The sequence below is a fragment of the Muscardinus avellanarius genome (genome assembly GCF_963383645.1).
Source record: "Muscardinus avellanarius genome assembly, chromosome: 17".
NCBI classification, from domain to species: Eukaryota; Metazoa; Chordata; class Mammalia; order Rodentia; family Gliridae; genus Muscardinus; species Muscardinus avellanarius.
The window spans coordinates 20,370,518-20,393,479 of NC_137803.1; the positions used below are offsets into that span (position 1 = coordinate 20,370,518).

Consider the following 22,962-nt stretch of genomic DNA (forward strand, 5'->3'; position numbering starts at 1 on the left):
GGTAAACTAGGGGCAGAGTTACTCGGCGACTGTCCCAAGGTTCATTGAAGCTACTTTTCACAGCTGTGCATCAAACCCAGCAGCAGGGAGCAAAAGCAATATTCCCTGGAAAATAAGGCTCTTTTGCCTTTCAACTTTACTGGGAACTCACAGCCATGAAGACAACAAAAATGTAATCACGGTTGAGATTGCTGAGTCCAGTAAGGCACGTAACACAGGAGAGTGGTAGGGTACCAGTTTACTTATATGATACAGGCCCCTTAAATACCAACATGCTGAGCATCATTGATTTTACATGTCAGTCACTAGGCTACATTCAAAATGGAGCACCTGCATTCCATTCAAAGAAATTAAGGTATATCTAAAGAAGTGAAGGTGAGCCAAGGGGTTGTTTGTACAGGTATTTTGGCAAGACCATAGATAATAAAGCTAAAATGTCTCAAGTATTAAAAGCTTATTTTCATGTACTGTATGATTCAAAATGACATAGCAGTTTTTTAGAATTTTTAGAAAGAAAAAAGAATATAAAAGAGAGAGAGGGAAAGATGAGATTTGCATCTCTACAGACAACTCTGCATAGCAAATGTAGGATTCAAATAATTTTCTTAAAAACATCTGAAAATGAGGAATTATAAAGGAAATCCAGACAGATCTTTAACTACTGGATTGCTACCAGGTGTCTCTATGATGATATCAATGAATTAGGAAACTTTTTCAAAAGGTAAGACCAACTACAATGATAACTTGTTTTAGTATTTGCTTTCAGACAAAATATTTTTTAAAGATACTGAAAGTCTTATTGATATTTGCATATACTTAGTGAGTTTTAGGTAGACTTGAACCCATTAAGCTTGTTTCATAAAAGTTATGGCTTCTGGGTATTCAGATCTTAGATATATTTCAAACCTGTCTTTAGCAAAATGTTAGTGCCTTTGTTTTAGAATTCTAGTCAGCACATTCTCTTAATCAGATATGTGCATCATAAATGTATCTAAGAATAGAGTACCGTTTCTACCATATTGTCAAACTGGGTCTTTGTCTCCCAAAGGTTAAGAAACTCTGATATAAAGTCCAAAATTGTGGGTTTCAATTGATCCTACACCATCACTTACTTACTTAGCAAGAAATCTGCTTTTAAGTTTCAGGTATCAGATTTAAAAAATTCAGCAAAGATTCATTGCGTACCTACTAAGTGCCAGGTTGTCTGGTGGGTGGACAGCCATTGTCAATATTTGTGCAAAGATAAACGTGGCCACAAGTAGTTGTATAAGCAAAGGTTCATTTTAGAATGCTTTGGGTTCTAGTACCCTCGGTCATCCTTGCAGACTAATAAAGAGATTATATGACTCTTAAAAGTCCAATGATGCCGGGCATGGTGGCACACGCTTGTAATCCCCGCGCTTGGGAGGCGGAGACAGGAGGATCGCGCAGGTTCAAAGCCAGCCGCGCTGGCTTAAGAGACCCTGTTTCCAAAAATAAAAAAGTATAAAATAGGTCTGGGAGTATAGCCCAGAAGTAGAAGGGCTTCCAGGAACCCCAGTACCACCAAAAAAAAAAAAAAGTCCAATGATTACTTGTACATTCTAAATAATAAAACGATGTGGTTCATGATAACAAGGTAACATAGGATACAGATGACATCAAACCTACAGTTTTCTGCAATTGTTGGTGACTTTGTTATCAGCGTATTTCTCTTGACAATGAACAAAATAAATATCAGTCCCACCCACCATCCCTAAAATCTGCCAAAATGGAAAAAACAACAAACAAAATTTTAAATTCATGGGAATGGCAAGACAAACACCTGTTTGTTGTTTTCCTGCACATTTTTAGGAAATAATGTTTAAGCCAAAGGAGAATATGGTGCCCCTCGAAGAATGGCTTGTGACACAGAATGTTAGTAAAGTACAACTTAAATAAGTAAGGGTGTCCTACCAAGAAAAGCTAAAATGTACATGAAGGAAACAGGAGTTCACCTTGGCATGTGCCAAGTGACTTAACAGGACCACCTCTCAAAAGTAAGGCTGCTTGTACGCATTTTCATGTCTTTAGCATCTTGTTGGCATTATTATGTATTCCACCAAGAGACTAGACACACTGCACAAGAGAAAGGAAGCTAAGTTAGATCCTTCAAGCCCCCTTTTGTAAAGTGTATTTGCCAATGAAGATGCCCTCTGCTAGGCCAGCAGATAAAACTTGGTCCATTCTACGAATTTCAGCAGTTGTGATCCAGATGAGGGAAAAGCTAGGCTCATGAAGAAAAAATACCAAAAACAATAATAATGAGGACATTTGAAAGCTGGAGGAACAATTCATCCTAATTGTACGTGTGCTCATGCGTGTGCATGTGTGTATTTTATCAGTGTAAAGTACTTATAACACTACTGATTTTTGTTGTCTAGTAATGTAGTCATTTTTCCATTTCATGAAGATTTATTCTTAAATTGAAGTTAAGCTGTCTATAATGTGTTTTTCCGACAAATCCTCTTCTCTGGACTTATTTCTGTTATTATAGAAAAGGGAGGAAATAAATCTCTTTTTGTTCCTCTTTCACACAATGAGCAAAATGGGGTAGAGCTTTTATTGTGAGCATATAATATGGTTGGAGGGTGTGACAATGAAAGGTAGGTTATCATCTTTGCTCTTCATAAATTCATAATATTTGGGAGCAGTCAGATGCATAATTTATTTAACAGCAGTTTCTAGCATTGAACATTTCTGGAGAATCCTCTGTTTTGGAATGGTCCTTATTTACCTGAAAAGATCTAAGCTTGATTCTGGATTAAAGAGTTGCAGGTTTGGCATGATGAAGACTGTGTGGCAGACCCTCACCTATATATATATATATATATATATATATATATATATCTTCTCTTTCTGAGTTCCCTGAAAATCAAAAGAACTCTAGTTCACCTTTTGCTTGGTCAGTTGCAAAAAAATCAACTTTTGCTTGGCTTTGTACTTTCACAGTTGATTATGCAGAGGTATTTCATCGTAATGAAAGCTGAAATCACAGAATCTCAAAGTTGGTATAAACCTTGCATGAGCACAACACTTGTTTATTTGAAACTTACTTTTTAACAAGTAAACAAAGATCTAGATAGATCTTGAACTTGCTCGGGTTTAGAGAGGTCCTTAGAAATTAAGCCAGAACTTTGACCAGTATCTTAGACCTGGTTATCTAGCAAGGCCAATAGGACAGGTGGTGGGCTTCAATCCTCCTGTACTAAGTTGAAGAAACAGAAACTTTAGGTATCTTAGAAATCTCTAAGCGGGACATGGTGGCGCACGCTTGTAATCCCAGCATTTGGGAGGCTGAGACAGGAGGATCGAGGTTCCCAGACAGCCTCAGCTACTTAGTGAGGCTCTTTCCAAATCAGTGAGACACTGATTCTAAATAGAGAATAAAAAATAGGGCAGGAGGTGTCTATCAGAGGCAGAATTCCCCTGGGTTCCATCCCCAGTACCTCCCCCCCAAAAAAGAAAAATCTCTAAAGAATAAAAGACAAGCTTTTTTTTGTTGTTGTTGCTTCTTTGCTTTAATAATTATTTACTAATATTTAAATATTTTAAACTATAATAAATGCTAAATACATATTGAATTTAAAATATATTAAGTGTATTCATTATATTTAAATATTTAAATAATATTAAAATATTTATAAATATTTTTAATAATTATACTACTAATTATATTTCTTTTTTTTTTTGCGGGTCTGGGTATGGAACCCATGGGTATTCGACCTCCGAGCTACACCCTCTGCCCTATTTTTTAATTTTTAATTTTGAAACAGGGTCTCACTGAGTTTCGGAGGGCCTCACTAAATAGCTGAGGCTGTCCAACGACTGCGGTCCTCCCATCTCAGTCTCCTGAATGCTGGAAATACAAGTGTGTGCCACCACGCCCAGCTACTAATTATATTTCTATCAAAAATATTTAACTCCTCAGAAAGTCTTAAAGATAAAATATAATTTTTTAGGAAGTATGCTTTTTTATTGCAAAAAGTATGAGTAATGGGTGAATTAAAGATCTGCAAGTCCGCATTTATTTTTATCTCAAGAAGTATGAGTAATGAGTGAGCTACAGGGCTGCAGATCAGCAAATTTGAAGGACACAGCCCATGTGCAACGTGGCTATGGCTTGAAGGACTCCTGCCGTTATTGTATCTCCTGTACCCTGTGTTTGCACAAGACCCATCATCTCTATGGTGGTATTGAGTAGAAATACAAACCCCATAAAGAACATGGCTAGCTGACTCTGAGCAGAAGTCCAAGGACATGTCACATTTTGTAGTTAAAAGGCAAAATCTCTACTTGGGTGTGAATGAGGGTAAGAGAGTTGACCTCGTTGCGATTTTGACTCATGTTAAGAAATCTTCTTTATGTTGTTTTACCTTCAAGTGCGTTTGATAACCATGTTTGAAGAATGCAAAATGCCTACATTTTAGAAAAACTAACACACTCATCACACAAATAAAGGTAACTTCTGTGTCGCCATAGTATAAGCATCATACTTTGGCAGTTTGTTTAATCATGCTGCTCGACAACTTATGGAAATGTTTTTTGAAATCAGTTTTTAGCCCAACCATAGATGGAGGGAAATAGGACTATTACTGCCATAATACTCTAGCAATCATGGCCCATACTTGAGTCTTTCGGCCTAATGCAAAGCATCAGAATTTTGCCAATATCAAAAGTTTTGCCAAGCACTTCTTGTTTTAATGCTGTCTTCATTCAATAAAATATTACACATTTATTTCAGTTTTATTGGATAGAAAAAAAAATCTGGGATTTTTCTTAATTGCACCTTACCTTTTAAAAAATGTATTTCTTGGGTTAATCTAGGAATCAGCTTAAAGGTCTGTCTCTTAAAAAAGACGATGCAAGCTGGGTGTGGTGCTGAACCCCTATAATCTGAGTACCTGGGAGGCTGAGACAGGAGGATCACAGGTTCAAGGACAGTCTCAGCGACTTCAGGAGATCCTTAGAAATGCAGTAAGACCCTGTTTCAAAATGTAAACTAAAATAGGGCTGGGAGTGTAGCTCAGAGGTAGAATGCCCCTGGACTAAATCCCCAGTACTGTGCGCATGCGCGTGCGCGTGTATACACACACACAGACACACACACACACACACACACACCCGCAAGAAAAAGAAGAAAGAGGGGGAAAGAGAAGGAGACGATGATACAAAGCTTGTCTCAGGCCCCTCTAGGGTCTCGTCTGTGTTTATATGTGGTGGGGGGGTATTTTAAATACTTAAAGCAAACAAAAGAAAAAGTTATTTGTTTTTAAAACTGAGTAGTTAAAATTCAAGGTCATTTGAAGTTGAGTTTAGATTTATGTACATCAAGTTATATCAAATTCAATTTATTTAGTGAGAACTTAGATAAGAAATGGACCAGTACCAGTATGAACTTTAGCCCATCCACTTTGAGGAATCTAACTTGAACCTGTTGCTTCTCCCTCCCTGAAAAGCCATCAGTTCTTGCTCTAAGCACCTGGTTTCCAGTTACACAAAAGAATAGTTTAGACAGACTCTTTAAAAAACAGGAACTTGAAGCAGACACTTCAATAACTGATATGTACAGGACGCCATCCTCCTATGGTCTGTACTTTTATTTGGAAACTTTTATATTTTTATTTATATTCTTTGCCTGTTCCTCTTATTGAGTATTATCAGACATTATCACTAAAGTGTTTGAAAATTGTTTGTTCTCTGCCCAGCAATCTGTTCTACTTGCTCCATGATGTCAAATAATCAAATGTAATCAACAGTTAGAAACCTCAGGAAATTGCTAGAATTCCCAACCTGAAGTGGAGTAACAAACCCGGAGACAATTAGTCTATTAGAATGGAAATTATCGTGGTATCTATCATCCTGATATCTATCAAATTTCCCACCTCATGACTGAGTAATGCGTTGGGAAGCCCAATATTTATTCACATTTTTTTTTAAAGTATGTACTTCCTGTGACCAAATTCCAATCAGCTTCATCAATCCTTATTTTTTTTTCTTCCTTTGTCAGAAGCTTTTTTAAATGTGATCCTTCATCTAGACAAACAAACATGTGCAGGAATTTCCCTTTTAACTCTTTGGGAATTCATTTTGCACGTGTACCAGTTCGAAGGAAAAAACAACTGTCCCCACATTTCACTTGGTTCAGGTGACTGTGGCGGGCCTCTGAGCTCTTTAGGAAGCTCGCCAATCTGAGTCAGCTTCCTCCATCTCTGTTTTTATATTGTCCACTATGATGCTTCCTCCTTGGACCAAAATAGAAAGGGTTTGTTTTGTATTAAACTTGGAGACTCACTATGGATTACACTGGTTTAGGATAAAGGATTTTTTTTATTACTATTAAAGGACATTCCATTTATCCCAGGGGAAAGAGAATGATTGCCCAGGGAAAAATAAGAGGCGTAATGAAGTATTTTCTCCTTAAATAAAATACCTCCTTTAATCCTCAGAAGGGTTAGTTATATTGTCTTTGCCTAATTTCATTTAATATTTGAGAGACTGGTTCATAGAGTAATTTATGACTTTTGCAGTTTATACGTATTTGCATGAAACTGAAGAAGTTTCCAGTGGAATTAGACGTAAAAATCTTTATGTTCTGTCTTGCAGCCTGATATTTCTCTTTACTGTCTCACACGGTGCCATTATCTGCAAGTGCCCCTTGTCTGTAGGAGAATACCATTTTATATCTCTGCACTGTTGAATTTTATAGCTGTTATGTTCATGTGGGTAATGAATGGGCATACTAGTGGTGTTCTTTATCATGGAAATGTGAAAATATGTGGGAAAGTGGGGAAATAAATCTAATCAGATTTAACTGGATACAAGAATTGGGAACCCAGTTTTCACATTTATTCTGCGTGCTAGGATATGTCTCCAAAACAGTCTGTGTCTGGGTGAGTTTTTATAAAACCCACAAGGCAAAATGAGGAAACCTCCGTCTTTATTCTGAAGGGAAATAGTGCCACAAAAAGGTTGGAGTCAAAGGTTTATAAAAATCTGATTTAAAAAGTTGGCCCTCATTATTTTTCTTAGAAATCAAAGTGAACTACAGTATAATCGATCTAAGTGTAGCTCTATGACCACCCATGAAGAAGACAAATATTTGATCATGTGATAAACCATTTGATGTCTGCCTACGAACCCAGGCCATATAAGAATACAGAGTTCAAGATAACATGGACCCACAAACAGAAAATAGATTTCACAGTCTGGGTCTATGCTGATAGTTTGATACATCTGTGTGATAAAAAAAAAATCTTTCAAACTAAGTTTGTCTACATTGGAACATATAAATACTTAAAATACCTGGTTCCCTCTAAAGATAGCCAGGAAAATAAGTTCATGCCACTGAAAAGACTGAGATGATTATTGCTTTATCGGCTTCTCAATATAATATGGATTTATCTCAGTTAATTTTTTTTTATGGTGCTGGGGATTGAACCCAAGGGCATTTTACCTCTGAGTTCCACCCTCAGCCCAATTTTTTCATTTTATTTTTGAACCAGGGTCTCACTAAGTTGTGGACGGCCTCACTAAGTAGCTGAGGCTGGCTGCAAACCCAGATCCTCCTGTCTCAGCTGCCAAAATACTGGGGTTACAAGCATGGGGCACTATGCTCAGCTTCAGTTAAAGGCTTTAAACTAATCTGTTAAGTATATTTATCTGAGGCAAATAGGTTCCCCAGAAAAACGTGTGTATTGAAAAAGTTTACTTATTCTCCCAATTTTGAGTAAAATTCTCCACTGCTTTTTATGAGAACATAATTTTTATAATTTTTAATTTTTAAGGTCTTGGTATGAAGATAGAAATCAAGGAAAATTCTCACAGGCTGTTGATCCATGTTCACTACTAGATTGCAATGCTGTCTCATGGTCATCAGAATGAATTTGTGTGTGTGTGTGTGTGTGTGTGCCTGCCTGCCTGTATCTTCCTTTTGATTGTTAGATATTTTATGAAGTTGTATTTATTCCTAGTAGGATTTGTGTTGTATTCTAAGTTATATGTTAAACATTAGTCCCTTCTTACTATAAACGTTCACAATTTATCAGATTTTTACAATGCAGCAATTCATGGATATGCTTTTTACCAAGTAAACATCAACACTAATTTAGCCTATGAATTAAATCTCTTGTTTATAGTGATTCCTACTGGAGAGCAAAAAATACCGACTAGCTTCTGAATACAAGCTATACTCAGTAATACCCTTTTTATAAATGGATAGAGTACTTTAGAGGATGTCTTTTCCCTGGTTTTGTGAAAGTATTTATCTAACAGTAAGCATGAGAACATAGATTTGGATGCTCAGGTATCAGCAAAAATGATATGTTTAAATATCTAACTGTATACGTATACTTTGCAGGCTTGTAATGTATTATTTTTTTAAATGTGATTGTGTGTTTGCTTGGGAATGAAGACTTTTTCCATGTTAGCACAAGTCTGTTACATAGGTTTATTTTAGGTGGAGATGATTTCTCTACTGCTCTTTAGGGAACTCTTGCACAGAGGAAATAAATAGCAGGGAAAGACAAGGAAAATACACTATCATATGCTGAAAGAGGTGTCCCCTCTTTGGAGCCTCAGAAGAAGCACGTGTTTGAAGTAAATGAAGGAATTAAGATTTGAATCTGGGATATGGCTTGGCAGAGTCACGCTTCTGGGGAATAGAAAGGTTATCAGTCTCCTACGGGTGTGTCTTACCCTCAAGTCTAAGCCGTAGTTTTGATCACATCCTGGTTCTACTTGTCTTAGCAGCCTTGTGTCCTATGAAATGTCATCTGAGGCTTTTCTTGAGCCTTAATTCTGACTTTAGAGTGAGGTTGATAATACCTAATGCAGAGGACTGGTTATGAAGATTAAACAGTTGAAGGCCACTGGATCTTGAAATCGTAAATCTTTATAGATGTATTAAGTAGTACTATTAAATATCTTTTGGTCGATTATTTAAAGTGGTTATCTTAATTGTAGTTTTCTTGCTTACATAATGGTTTTAATCAATGTCTAGTGATGAATAACACTATTCTTATTAGGGTATGATATTTACCCGGTTAAACAATGGTAGGAAAAAGGGTCAGCACTGTAGAAATAGGCAAGTGTAATATGAAACACACACGCACACACACACACACACACACACACACACACACACATTTTAGATATTCAATGACTTAAGAAGGAATGTGGAGTTGTTTAAATTGTGCTAAATTATGGCACGAAGAGGGATGACCTTCATATATTGAGGCACCAGCCTTATTCTAGGCAATACGTAGGGTTCTGTATGTGTGTGTTCATCAGGTTTCTTTGGGCTATGCAGTAACCATGTAATGTTGCAACCATTTCTTCAATAACCATGGAATGTTGCAATCATTTCTTCAGGAATAAAAAAAAGTGGGTTCTACTTTAATAAGATCTGTGATTGAGAGCTCAGTTCGTTGCCCCTTAATGGTTTGCGGACTGATGGTTTAACATGCGTATAATTGCCCCTACTTCACAATTAAAGCTATACTCTACAGTTGTATTTTTCCTTTTGCTTAAGAGCCAGGTCCCATTTCTGGGCCACATGGTCAGGCCTCTGGGGAAAAGAAGAGAGCCTACACATCTCTGAATGTTGTGTATGCCCCGGGGTGGAAAAAAGTCCAGAGTTGGAAATCATTACAGTGTGTTTGTGAAGTGGTTGAGCAAAGGTAGAAATCCAAAGTTTTTCCCATGAATGTTGTGGAATCTGAATATTTGCTTAATTTTTAATGCAGTCATTTATTTATTCAGCAAGATCTTACTGAATGTCCACCTTGCTGGCGATATTATACCAAATGCCTTGGAGGTTTCTAGTCAAATAACACCAAAACGTTTTGTGAGGATTGTAAATGTGTGTTGTATAAACAATTGTACTTGACCGCGAATACATCCTGTCAATGAATTTTTGGAAAAAAGTCACAAAATAGTTCTGAGCGTTAGAGTCTATAAGAAAGAAAGAATAATGTGGATGTCTGAGTGGTCAGTTTTACTAGCAATAATTTTTCCCTCAATAAGGCAAGGCATGGTGATGAATGCTTGTAATCCCGGTATTCGGGAGGCTGAGACAGGAGGATCTTGGTTTGAGTCCAACCTCAGCTACTTGTGAGGCCCTTTGCAACTCAGCAATGCACTGTTTCAAAATAAAGAATAAAAAATAGGGCTGGAGTGTAGCTCAGAGGTAAAATGTCCTTGGGTTCCATTTCCAGTAGTGCAAAATAAATAAATAAATGAATAAAAATAAATAAATAAATGAATAAGGCAAGGAAAACTGGTCTGACTGCCTACACCTGTATCCTCAATGGTACTTGATACCTCTGTACTACACCTCCAACCCTTTTTATTCTTTATTTTGAAACAGGGTCTCACTAAGTTGCAGAGGGCCTCACTTAAATTGCTGAGGCTGGCTTCTTCCTTTTCTCAGCCTTCTAAGTACTAGAACTATAAGCATGTGCCTGGCTATTCTGTATCATTTAAGTGACAAAAAGGGGGCTCTTTACTTCGTGACTACTATTTAGGTAACTTGTTCAATTATACACTGAAATGGAGCAAGTAGCCTGCCTTAAAAATTGGCTGCATAAGATTGAATTATTTTAAACTTATTATGAAGCACATGGGTTTATGCATATAGCTTCAGTTGTTCTTATATGTCTGTACTAACCCCCCACGCATCACACTAAAAATTTATCATGGATGATATTTCTGTCACAAATACAACTTCAAAGTCTGAGATCGCAGACTTGTCTCAGTTGACAAGCCCCTGACTGGAGTTCTGTGATTGAAATGTACTCCAGGGTCAGCAAACCAAAACCCACACACCACAGGAGGATAATACGTGCAGTGTCTCTATGGTTATAATTCATAGATCACCTTTCAAAGTGGTGTATCTTTATTAACCATTGTAAACTTGTACTTTTTGACATTTTAGAGTCTTTTTTTTTATCAGTAAATGAAGCCCTGGAGCTTAGAGTTCTGCTCCTGTTATTTTTTAAAAAAATTTTTTTCAGTTCTATGTGCTTTAATTGTCATGGTTTACAAATCTATTTCACCTTATCTGATTAAAATGTTTTCTTATGCATTTGTTAATAAAATAAATGAGAGCTTCAATTTTAAAATATGAACTTTCGCTCATAAATGTATGACCTTTCACTTATGTTTATATGGTGACATCTTTATGCTTGCAAAATATGTGGGAAGGATATTTTATGTAGCTGAAGGAAGATGATTGTTAACCAAAGTAGTTAAGAACTTTTTCTAGCACTCCATCCCTGAAAAGTTAGTCTAGTAACAGCCTTATAAATAAGGGCTTCCCATAAGAAACAACAAAGGTATAATACCCCCCCCCAAAAAAAAAAATAAATCCCAACTCATCACTCTTTAAATTCCGGCTTCTCATCTTAGTTGTGGTTAATACTGTCCTCTAGTAGTGAATACCCTGGTCTTGTGTCTTAAACACTGAGGGTGGTTTAAAGGTTACAAATGTGATCCTGTCAGATTGACAACTAACTGTTCTAATGAGGAAAAAATCCTCAAAGCATGAAATTTGAATGAAATGTGTGATTATAATTCAAGTACTGTTTACACAAACCTCTGGGGACCTTCCAATAAATGCAGAGCAAGTGAGTTACACAAACCTCTGGGCCTTCGCTATATGTGTGTGTGCGCGCGGAGCGTGCGTGTTTATTTTAGTGTGGGGGAAACTTTCCACCCTTAGCGAGCCTTTGCTCCTCAGAACCGACACCCCGCGCTCCCTCGTTGTTTATTAATACTGTATGTGTTTTGTTACCATGTTGAGTTGTAAGGAAATAGGTGCTTTGAATTATTAAAGTTGATTCTTGAGAATAGCTGTATGCTCGGGCGGCATTTGCTTCGGCATATGCAAATGATTTAGTTTCATTTGGGATCAATTCCCAGAGGCCCTCCTTTCCTGTGATGCTCTGAATTTGGCAAGCTCCAGGCAGCCCGTCTCCTCTCCCTCCACCCCTTCCTTTTCTGTCTTTTTTTGCCCCCCCCTTTTGTTGGTGTGTGTATATATATATATATATATATATATATATATATATATATAAAATTTTTTAAGACAATAAAAATGTATCCTCTGGCTTGCTAGAAACCCCACCATCTGGAAAGATTCTATTGTTCGATGGTGATCAATAAATGTGAAGGAAGGTTTTCCGCTTTCTTCAAGTTCAGCCAAATTTAAGTTTAGTAAGAATGTGGATAGAACAGTGCTTTAAAATCCGGCCCTGGGAATCGGGCTCCTGGGCTGAGGCAGACTCTGAAAACAGGCGCCTTTCAAGGAGGTGACAGCTGTAAGTCAGTCTGCAGGTCGGATGTACCCATCAACTTGCATTTGAACCCAGCTAACACATCGCGCTAAGTTAGGGGTTCGGTTATCCAGAGCCTCCGAGAAAGGTCCGAACCCTAGAATATGAGCCCCTGGGGTCCCGGGTCCCGGCGAGGGGATGGTCCCTCTGAGCAGGCGGCCGGCTGCTGCGGGGCGAGGTGGGGCTCACCAGCGACCCCCCCCTTCCACCCGGCGGCTCGGGAACCCCCAGGGCTCCCAGAGCCCAGGGCCGGCCGCACTGTAACTCTTTCCTTCTGCAACCCCGTTTTGTAGGTTGGTTGTCCAGGCAGCCAGAAAACACTGCCCCCTCTCTCCTTTTGAGCGAGGTCAGAGACGTGGTGGATTTTTTTTTTTCTCTCTCTCTATCTCCTCTTCCTTTCCTCCCCTTTCCCTCCCCTTTCTCCGAATCGAGTTCTCAGGCAGCTGCGTACAATGCTGGGAGCTAGCCAGCAGCAGAGACAGATGGCAGAGTTATTAGATGTGCATCATACGATCCCCTTCCTGCCACTCGCTTTTTAATCAAATTAAAACAAAAAAAGAAAGAGGGAGAGAGAGAGAGAGAGGGGGGAGTCAATTAACTGCATTTGTATTCTGCTCAATAATGGACCCTGTTCCACTTTTACCCTAAGGCAGTTGAGTGGAAATTTTAGAGAAGAAAAGAGTGACTAGGACAAAAAAGAGAGAGAGAGAGAGAGAGAGAGAGAGAGAGAGAGAGAGAGAGAGAGAAGAGAAAAAGAGATAGAAAGAGAGAGAGAGAAAAGGGGAGGGGGGGCAAAGCCTGCAGAAATTTGTAAGATTCGGCATTATTCGAGGAACTAATAAAAAGCCCTCGGGAAAGTTGAACCGGCCTCGCGTCTGCGTTAGGATCCCGAGCTCCAGCAGGCCGGGCCGCCTTCCAGCTCGGCTGCGCGAAGTGCAGCGTCTGACAGCAGCGCCGGGCCTCCCCCGCCCGCCAGGAATGGTCTCTTCCTGCTTTGCATATTTTCCACGCTTGGCCAGGCCATATGGGAAAATGCAACTGAAGGAATTGTTGTGAAAAAAGGGACAGCGAGTTTGAAATAAAAAGTTGTTAGAGTGGTACTGAGGAGAAAAAAGAACCCGAGACCATGTACTGCGCATACACAATCCCGGGCATGGGCGGCAACTCTCTGATGTACTACTATAATGGGAAGGCGGTAAGCGAACGCGGGCTGCGAGGGGGGATTTTTTTTTGACAAGTTTTATTGTCGCCGGCATGAGCATCCTAGGCGATGATCATTGTTTGCAAAGTTGTGCAGGACTGCCGCACCTTTGTGGGTGCCGTGAAATATTTCGCATTTGCCAAGCCTAGGATCGTCTGGTTATCTTTTTCTTCTTCTTTTTCTTCCTCCACCCCCCCCCCCATCCCCGGGTTAGAATAATAGATGCTTTCAGAGCTTTAAAAACGAGGATCCCAGAGCAAAAGTTTGCAGGCAGGTAAACTTGGGAGGAGGCTAATTTTTTTTTTTTTCGGGGTGGGGGGAAATCTTAATTTCTTCCCAGTGGCTTAAAGGAAAAGCATATCTGTTAGAGTAGACTTTGAGAAAGCCCAAGTTAGGCTGACAGGAAATGTGGGTAAGTTTCTCCCTGGACTGCGAGCTTTTGTGATAGCTGAAGTCTTACTAAGTTGGAAGCCGGAGTGCAGTGGGTAGGGGAGAGAAAGTAAAAGGTTAACATCGAGCAAAGACATAAAACTGAGACATTTAATTAAGGACTAGATTATATAAGCTTATTTTTTTTTTTTTTGGCCAAAAAAAAAAGGAGGAAGGGGGAAAAGCCAGGGCTCCATTCATGCATATAACAATATTGTCGCAAGTTATTTGTGCTATGTAGTTGTTTTCCTCCGTCCAACAGAAACGCTTTATTTAAGAAAAAAATGAAAGAAAGAAAAGTGTCTGTTTTTTGTGCATAACCCCAGCAGAAGGTTTATACTTGCCATCTGGAGGTTTATTTCTCCTCTTTTTCTCCTTCTTCTCTTCTCGACCTTCTCGACCTTCTCCACCTTCCTCTTCCTCCTCCTCCTCTTCTTCTTCTTCTTCTTCTTCTTCTTCTTCTTCTTCTTCTTCTTCTTCTTCTTCTTCTTCTTCACCTCCTCCTCCTCCCTCCCCCCTTTTATCTGGGCCCTCTGAAGGAAAAGAATTTCAGTATTTTCAAATCAATATGTGGGGCTCTTGGGAAGATTTGTCTGGTAGGGCAGGCAAAATTTCTTTTAAAATAGAAAAGAAGAATGGAGCAAAAGTGAAAAGCAGCCATTTCTGAACTGTTCTCTTTTTGAACTTCCATTTGGATGGATCTTAATCAGTGTGTGATAGTTGGGCCAAAAGGGACCGATCAGAGCATTCGTGAAGGCCCAGTCAGCTGTAGCCATTGGCACAGACGAATTAAACATGTGTATGTAGTGCTATATGCGTGTGAGTGTATGTATATACAGATGCATGCATAACGCTTATTTCTAGTTAAGCATGTACTGGAATGAGTACACACATATGCATTCAGGCAAATTAGCAAGAAGCTAATTTTATGAATTGGCAACTGTTGAAATATTGTTATTTTTATTTGGAAAAGTTTGTAATACTGTCCTGATTTCTTTTTTTTATCTTTTTTAAGGCATAGTGTGCAATTAGAAGAATACTCAAGTGTAGTAAGGGAAATATGATTTTAAAACAAACGGCTTACTTTGTATATTGATCAAAGTGTTTAAAACTGTAATCGTAAGACTGGGATTATGTAACATCTTTTTTCTTTTTTATTCTTTTTTTTTTTTGAGAAAGTGCCTGATTTGCAATTATTAGTGCTCATATATTGTGAAGAGTTTTGCTTGGCATCTTTTAGACACATAACCTCATCAGGGCCTTTAATTTTAAAGCGCTTTTCCTGAAAATTTAAGGATGATGTGTGATAGTCTGTAAGCAAAAGTGTGTCTAAAGCAACAAAATAAATTCAGGAATTCTACAGATACGCGCAATAAGATAATTACAGTGAAAACAAGTTACCATGGTTTTTATCTTTAGGGATTACCGGTGATGTGATTTTTATATGTTAATTGTTAGCTAGGAGTCTTGAATGGCTGAATTGCCAAAATTTTAGGTTAAGGCTTGGGAATTTTAACTCTCTTTTAGCCAAAAAGAAATTTTAAAAAATATGTATTCCACTTTCATAGCTTGCCAGTTGCCTCTACCATAAGAAAATGCTGAATATGACATCATATCACTAATATGCCCTCTCAGTTGCCAAATATTTTGGTTGTTAGATTTTTTTTTATTTGAGAGGATGGTACTCATAAAATCAAGATCGCTCTGTCACAGGAAATGTATTTATAGGAACTGTTTTAAGTCGTTTATTAAAAACAAATCTGGTGATGTGTACCACTATTGATTCAAACGCTAGGAAGAGGCAAATTGTACATACATTATATTTAGAAAAAATAGCCATTTGGAACACACGAAGGAAGCTTCAGAAGCACGGATGGTTACCCGTCCTTCGTTTTTGCTTTGTGAAACAGACAGCAAGGGCCAGTTGCGTGTGCTCTATCCAGCACTATACCATTTTTAAAAATGATGAGCTCTATACCATTTTTAAAAAATGTCTTCGTGCAGATACTAGGGAAGCAGTTTGTTTATTCTACAGTGTGTTTTGTCCTGGCCCTAATTCTGCATTCAGCGGCTTTTGGTTTTGTGCCAGACATCTTGTGGAGATTGTGTATACCATGCGTTAATTGTTTAAAATGCCTATAGAAGAGACTTTACATTTCTTGAGTTTTGTTTGCTGTTTGGAGTTGGACTAGCCATACATTCTTATGTGTGCGTGTGTGCGTGTGTGCGTGTGTGTGTGTGTGTGTGTGTGTGTGTGTTCATGCACCTATGACCAATGTGTGTTTTAACCTGAATTGTTGGAGTTAAATGTGGTCAGCTATTTGTTGTACAAGTTTTTCTCTGAAGACAACATAGCCCTGAATTCCTCCTTTTTTTTCCCCCCCAGTGACAAGTCAATTACTTGTTTAAATTCAGTTTGAACTCTCTGAACTGAGAGAGGCCAGAGGAAGCAAGGTTTTCCCTGTGCATAAACAAAAGAAGAAAAATGGAAAATCATTCCAAAACACTGTGATTTTAGGTTGTGGGAAGAATATAGTCAAGCATAACAACAATTGCGATTTCTTCCTTTTGAACTCTGGTGGTTTGTAAAATCAGTTGCCCTGTAACTTCTACCAAGAGAAATACTGTAGTCAATGATATTTTAAGACAAAGAAAAATAGGAAATTTTCATTACCTTAAGTTATGAATTTGTCTTGAAACAAATCATGTCCTTGCATCTGTGAAGGACAGTATCTGTCCTGAAGTATAGGCCACATGAAATAAAAAATTAAAAAAGAATCATAACCTGAGAGCCATCAAAGAATAAACCTTGAAGTAAACCAGAGGATATTTTTAAACTCAGCTCTTCCTCAGGTGAGAGTTTAATGAACTTGATCAAATAATTTTGTGATTTGTTTTCCTCCCTGTGTGTATTAGTGGTTTAAATACAAGGGAATTCCGGTCTCTGATAAATACAGATTTTAAAGTATTACTTAACTACAGGAGAGAGGTTTTTCGACAGAGAAAATCAGTGCAGTTTCTTTTAAGTGTTGTAAATACAAGCTTATGTCAAACTGTAATTCTGTTTGTCCTCATTCTGGCTCTGAGAAGCACCGGGCGTTACCTGGTCTGCAGTAAGTGTAGATTTTGCCCTAGATTTTGATCTTTAGAAGTACTTACATTCTCATTGAATGAGAATTTTAATAAGTAATTATTTGGTCAAATTCCACACCTTTGGAAAAAATGGTAATTCTACAAAGATGAAATTATGGCGCAAGAAATTGGAAACAAAAGTGGCAAAATTTCCCCCTAATGTTAATTTAAGATCACATCGTCAGCTCCCGCCAGCCCGTGCATGTGTTAAACCGTATAGAGAAACCTATAATTATTGTAATTGCTCTTTTTGCTTTATACTAACAAGCTTCAAACCATGTTTCAAACTAGTTGTTTTGAAATAGTTATTTGTCAAGTCATCAAATCTCAGAAAGTAAATGGTAATGAGCTTTCCGTGTTTATCTTCTGACTGTTGGTCATATTGTGAAGCTTTGCAACCCCACAAAGTTTGGATATGAAGAGGGATATTAATTATTTCTGATATCAAGGCCGATTAAAAAAATGAAACAACTTTCTGATTCCTCTGTGCAATGAAAGAAATAGGAACATCCAAACAGGAACACGTTCTTAGAAGAAAGTTTTTCTATGGATAAGTGACCAACTCAACAACCTAAAACCTAAACCTCAGACCCCTAAAACCTGGGGTCTGAAGTTTAGCAGTTTTTCATTTACCGCAAGAGATGCTAATATGAAAAGATTAATATTTAAATAACACCATTAATAACATTACTCATTACCTTTTACGGATTTTTTTTTTTAACCTCACAGGGGACTGGGGCAGCCATATATAGGTAGCCACTTGTTTTTTTTTGTTTTAAGTTTTCAATAGTGTATCAACCGTGAATATTGTATGAGATATTTTATCATAACTGCAAATGAAAGTATCCAGTATAAAAGCATTGCAATTTAAAATGATTATTTAGTTGCTATTAAAGAGAAAAAAATTGTTAAGGTCAAAAACCAATAAAATCTTTCAAATCTCCAATGATTAAAAAAATTAAATATATATGAGAAAATGTAGGAAGAACTTCTTTTGTGAGCTTACTGCTTAGTTTTGCTGACACACAAAATATTTAAGCTTATCTGTTTTTAAATAACACAACGAAAATTTTATTTTTTCTTCTGTATTTAATTGCTTGCAACAAAACTGTGTTGGTTTTGTTCTGCAGGTTTAAGCTGGTAAAAACTCCCCAGGCATTTAATCTTGATATTGTGGCTGTATTTAGTTCCCTGCTTTTGATTACATTTTCAAAATCCCTGTGTGAGAGGCACAGATGCCAGTTCGAACATTTATGCGAGGCTAATTTCTCAGGAAAAAAATATAGATCAGTTACATATTTAGTTCATTTTCTTTGATCCTTGGTTTCTGGTAGGTTTGAACCTTTTAAAAAGAAGATTGATAGCTAATAAGCATCCTGATAGTGCTAGGTGATGGCATTGTTTCAAAGGAGAATTAGAAGGAAGGACATTGGAAGGGGAAGAGGGTTGGGGAGAAAAGAGATCAGGTTAAAAAAGAACTCATAGATGGTACAGTCTTTAGATACCTTTCCAAGTGATCTACAGGAAATTGTGCTAAGGAATCGTTACTTTCCTGATCCACTATAAATGTGGTTTGTGTTACATTCCCTATTCTCTCTTTTTTGTTGTTGTTGTTGCTTTGCTCTGTGTGTGTGTGTGTGTGTGTGTGTGTGTGTGTGTGTTTTATTTTCTACCAAAATTGAAGTGCCACCATGGTGACTTGGGGATAAATGATTTCTTCCTCCTATTTTTTAAATGGCTTTATCATCATCCGATTGTGGACATTGTCACATTTCGTTATTATGAACACTGTGTGCACGTCTTCCCAAACCTACATCCAACTTGGATCACTGCTGTGCCTCTAAGAAAAACATGTTCCTGCATCATTGCTTTAGAGTAGGTTGTACACATGGTCAGCAACCTGCCATGCAGAGATCGATTCAAAAAAGCCAGACTTAACTTCTGATCCACTAAAAATATTTTAGATAGGGTTGTGACTATTTTTAAAGTTAATTCTAATTCAGATCTGCTTTTTACCTTAAAAAGAAAACGCAGTGGAGACGTGTATTTGCTTTGCTTTGCATCCAAACCTAAATGCATATCTTGTACTTAAGAGAATTCTCTCTCCCTCCCCTCTCTCTCTCTCTCTCTCTCTCTCTCTCTCTCTCTCTCTCTCTCTCTCTCTCACACACACACACACACACACACACACGTCACTCCCGTATTATCAGAGTCATAAAAGCTTATTTTTATAGTCAATATTATTTCAAGATGCTTTTGAGCTTATTTTTTTGTTAGTTTTTTATGCATTTGACTAGATATTTCCTCATTAGCTCTTAATCTTAACTCTAGGGTGATACAAGATACAATTATATGTGCTTTCTAAGAAAATAGAACTCTGTGTTCATAAAATATTTATTGTTTATTCAGGAAATCAGCACCATCCCCTCCCCCCAAAAAAGAAACCAGTTATCTGTAAAATAAATGAATATTGATAAAACTGATATACTTCTATAAAAGAATTGTATTATATAGAATGAACAGTGTGCTGCAAAGTTACACACAAAATTTTCAGGAAACTTCTTTGTGCAGGCTTTCTGGCATTTTAAAACCTGTAATAACCTATTTGGTACACCATCATATCATTTTAAGTATAGCTGTTATTACTTTCTATTAAGAGACACAAATGTTTTCTTTTGTAGCACAGTCCTTAAGGTTAAGTTTACTGGTTTGGAGATTGAAAGTGTCTTGCGAATTATGCATCCATCCACCTAACTCTGGTTGACTTTCTTTTTGCAATACGGAACATCCATGACTTAGTATCCAAACTACAGCCCTTCATTCACAGGTGTATTCACGTCATAATCTAATAGTCTGACTCAAATGTCAAAGTTCTCATTACTGATATTTTTTTGTCTTTAAGTTTCATGTAGTTTTGGTTCTTTCTCTAACTTTAGTCAAATTCTTCTTCTTAGTTTCTTACTTAAAGTAATCTGCTTATACTAATAGGCATTTTATTCAAAAGTGACTTCGGAGGGATACTACCCCACTAATATTTTAAGAGAGAAGACTTAACCTAGCCTTCTTTCTCTCTCCAGTTGGGATAAAGACTTGGCTAAACACCTGGGAAGTCAGAGGGTGGGGGCAAGGTAAATAATGGTCTAATTTTAGGTTTCACCCCCAACCCCCAAAAAATATCAGGACTTGGCTGGCATCCCCTGGGAACTTTACACTGTGCTTTCCTAGAGACCAAATTACATTCATCTTGAGACAGGGCACACTGAGGTAATTGGTGGGATAGAGTAGGGAGAGCTGAATTCCAGCTGCCGCCATTGTCGCTTCCATGAAATGAACAGAGGAGGTTAACGCAAGGCTCACATTTGACTCGGGCTTTTCACCTCCACAAACCTAAGGGTGAGAATTATAGAGTACTGAGTGACTGTCCCAATAATGACCCTGTTCAAGTGGCAATTGCTATGTGGGGGAAAAAACCTCTCACACCATTTTAAACAGAGTTGATGCATTTACCAACCACAGTCCTATTACTGAAGCCCAATAAAGTTTATCCACAGTATGGAAACACTCCATGTTTTTATTGTCAGCTGTCTACTGAGCGTGCGTTGGATTCGCGCCTCTTTGGTTACCATTTTAAAATGCTCATAATGAAAGACATTTGGAAGCCCTGGAATCTCATCCTGAGAATGGAACAAAACAAAAAAGTGTTCTGGACTCCCTCTTCTCTAGAACGTATGCTCTTTTGCGCTCTCGTTTTAAGGGGAATAATGCTGCATTACTCAATCGCTTTTCTAACGGATAAAACAAATTAAATTGATGTTACATGCATATTTAAACCCTATCCAGTTAAGTACTGACGTGATTAAAATAATCAAATGTATTACTTAAAAAATTAAAAAGGATAAATTCTGTACCCCATTATTTTATTGACTTTTAAATATAAATTGCAGAAATGTTTACATTCCTAATGGCATTATTAAGCTAAACTGACAAATCAGAGGGAAAAAAAAAAGTTGATTGGCCAGCACATTATTATTTCTGCACCTGTTATTACAATTCAGAAGAGGAGTCTGAGCAGCCAGGAGCAGGGCGGATGCTGTTTTCCTTAGGCTTCCTTTGTGTGATGTGGGGGTTGGATAAATGTGTAACAAGTATAGTTTCACTTTGTAGTGTCTTTTTGTGTGTTGATGTGATTAAAAGACTACAATGTTTTTCATGTAGCTTTGAAATTAATATGCAAATAATAGGGGATGGCGAGGTTTCCCTTCACCTGCTGCAGTGAACCTCCCTAAGCAGAAGAGGGAGGGGGGCGATGGTAGCTTTTTCATGGAAGTTATTTAGTTGCAAATATCGACAACTTTTCATCTTTAGCTTGTCCATCTATAAGACAGAATAAGGGAGGGAGAACTGGCGATCTGGGAAGCAAATCCTTTAGATCTTTTATGACTTTCTAGTTACATACTGTCCAGAAGGGTAGGAGACCCTGAGAGAGAGGAAAAAAAAATTAAAGGTGAGTCAGGTAACATCATTAATGCCTTGGTCGAAAATTGTGCTCTTTCTCTATTCCTCCCTGTCTTAATCATGTAATATCACTTTTCAAACATCTGAGCCTTGATCCTCCCCGCAGTTTAGGTGGCCATGATTGTTTATTAACGCGATTCTAGAATTTTTTGAAATTCTAGAAATTTCTAGAATGTCTTCACTGTCCCCAAGGCAGTTCACACATACCAACTTAAACTTGGTGCAGCCAATGGGATAAATAATACTCTGCTCTTGCCCCCCCCTTTTAATATGTTTCCTCAAAATGCCATTTTATTCTTTGCAATGTAATGATATTAGGACTGAAAAGGTAAAAAGTATCTTATATTTCATCTCATGCAGTGGCTAGTGTGAGCTTGCAATGAAGTGGATAAAAATGTCACTATTTCTCAGAAAATATTTACTGATATTATTTATATGAGTTTAGACTTTGTCCTGTGTAATAATTTAAATTCCCAGACTTTTAATAATACTTAATATGCAGAACGATCCCACTTAATCTCCCCCCTGTTTTCATGGCAAAATGTTTAGATAAATGAACTCTCAATTTTGATATCAACTCTTTAGCTCAGTCCTCCCAGAGTTCATATTCTTTTCATAATTAAACATGTTCCCCAGTTGCTATAGAGGTACATCTTTAAAATGATGCTCCTCTCCGTTCTTTGAAGCCATCTGTTAGCTAGGTCAGCAAAGAAATGGGAGCCTAATTTTATTTGAAAGCAAATAAGTTATTACTCTCCCATTGTATTAGACATTCAGCTTCAGAGGGAATGAAAGATAAAATTCCACCCTGTTCTCATTTTGTTACATTTGCGGCAGAAACTTGTATGCTCAAATTGGTTATTTTCAACTCATGACAGCTGTGATATTTAAAATGATCACAGCTGTTGTGACTTAAAATTGATTTTTCTATTAACACCTGAGAAAAAGACCTTGTGCAGTATTAAAAACTTAAATAAGGTAACTGTAAAATTAGATATGTTGATGGGAATCTGGTAGTCCTGCTTCCCAGAGGTTGCAGAATGCACTAAACCTCTCGGATGATTCCGAGAAATGAGCATAAAATGGCTAGAAATAGGTGCGTTATTATTAAACGCACTTACCTTAGAAAGAATTTGTGTAACTGGAGATCCTCTCTGCTCAACTTTACAGTGTCGTTTGTGCTAATAAAACCTTTTAGAATTCGGTGTACTTAGTTAACCCTGAGAAAGATGACTTAACACGGATCATTATGAGACCCCAACCTCTAACCCATAGAAGCTGTGTGACCTTTCAGACATGACATGGGGTCGTGCACAGCCACACTGACTTGTT

At 37.7% G+C, this 22,962-nt stretch overlaps 1 protein-coding gene across 10 annotated transcripts in view; it reads left to right on the forward strand.

Annotated features, from left to right (window-relative positions):
• The window catches only part of TCF4 (transcription factor 4), a gene marked incomplete at both ends in the record, with an annotated part of 399,211 nt that overhangs the window by 281,376 nt on the left and 94,873 nt on the right, over positions 1-22,962 (forward strand). For 3 of the 10 annotated variants that reach the window (XM_080714526.1, XM_080714517.1, XM_080714519.1), the window contains one exon: positions 13,480-13,548. The exons of the other annotated variants lie outside the window; for them this stretch is intronic. In XM_080714526.1, coding sequence (XP_080570652.1) covers positions 13,480-13,548 — 69 coding nt within the window. Of the gene's footprint in view, positions 1-13,479; positions 13,549-22,962 lie in introns of those variants that run through there. 10 annotated transcript variants of the gene reach the window in all.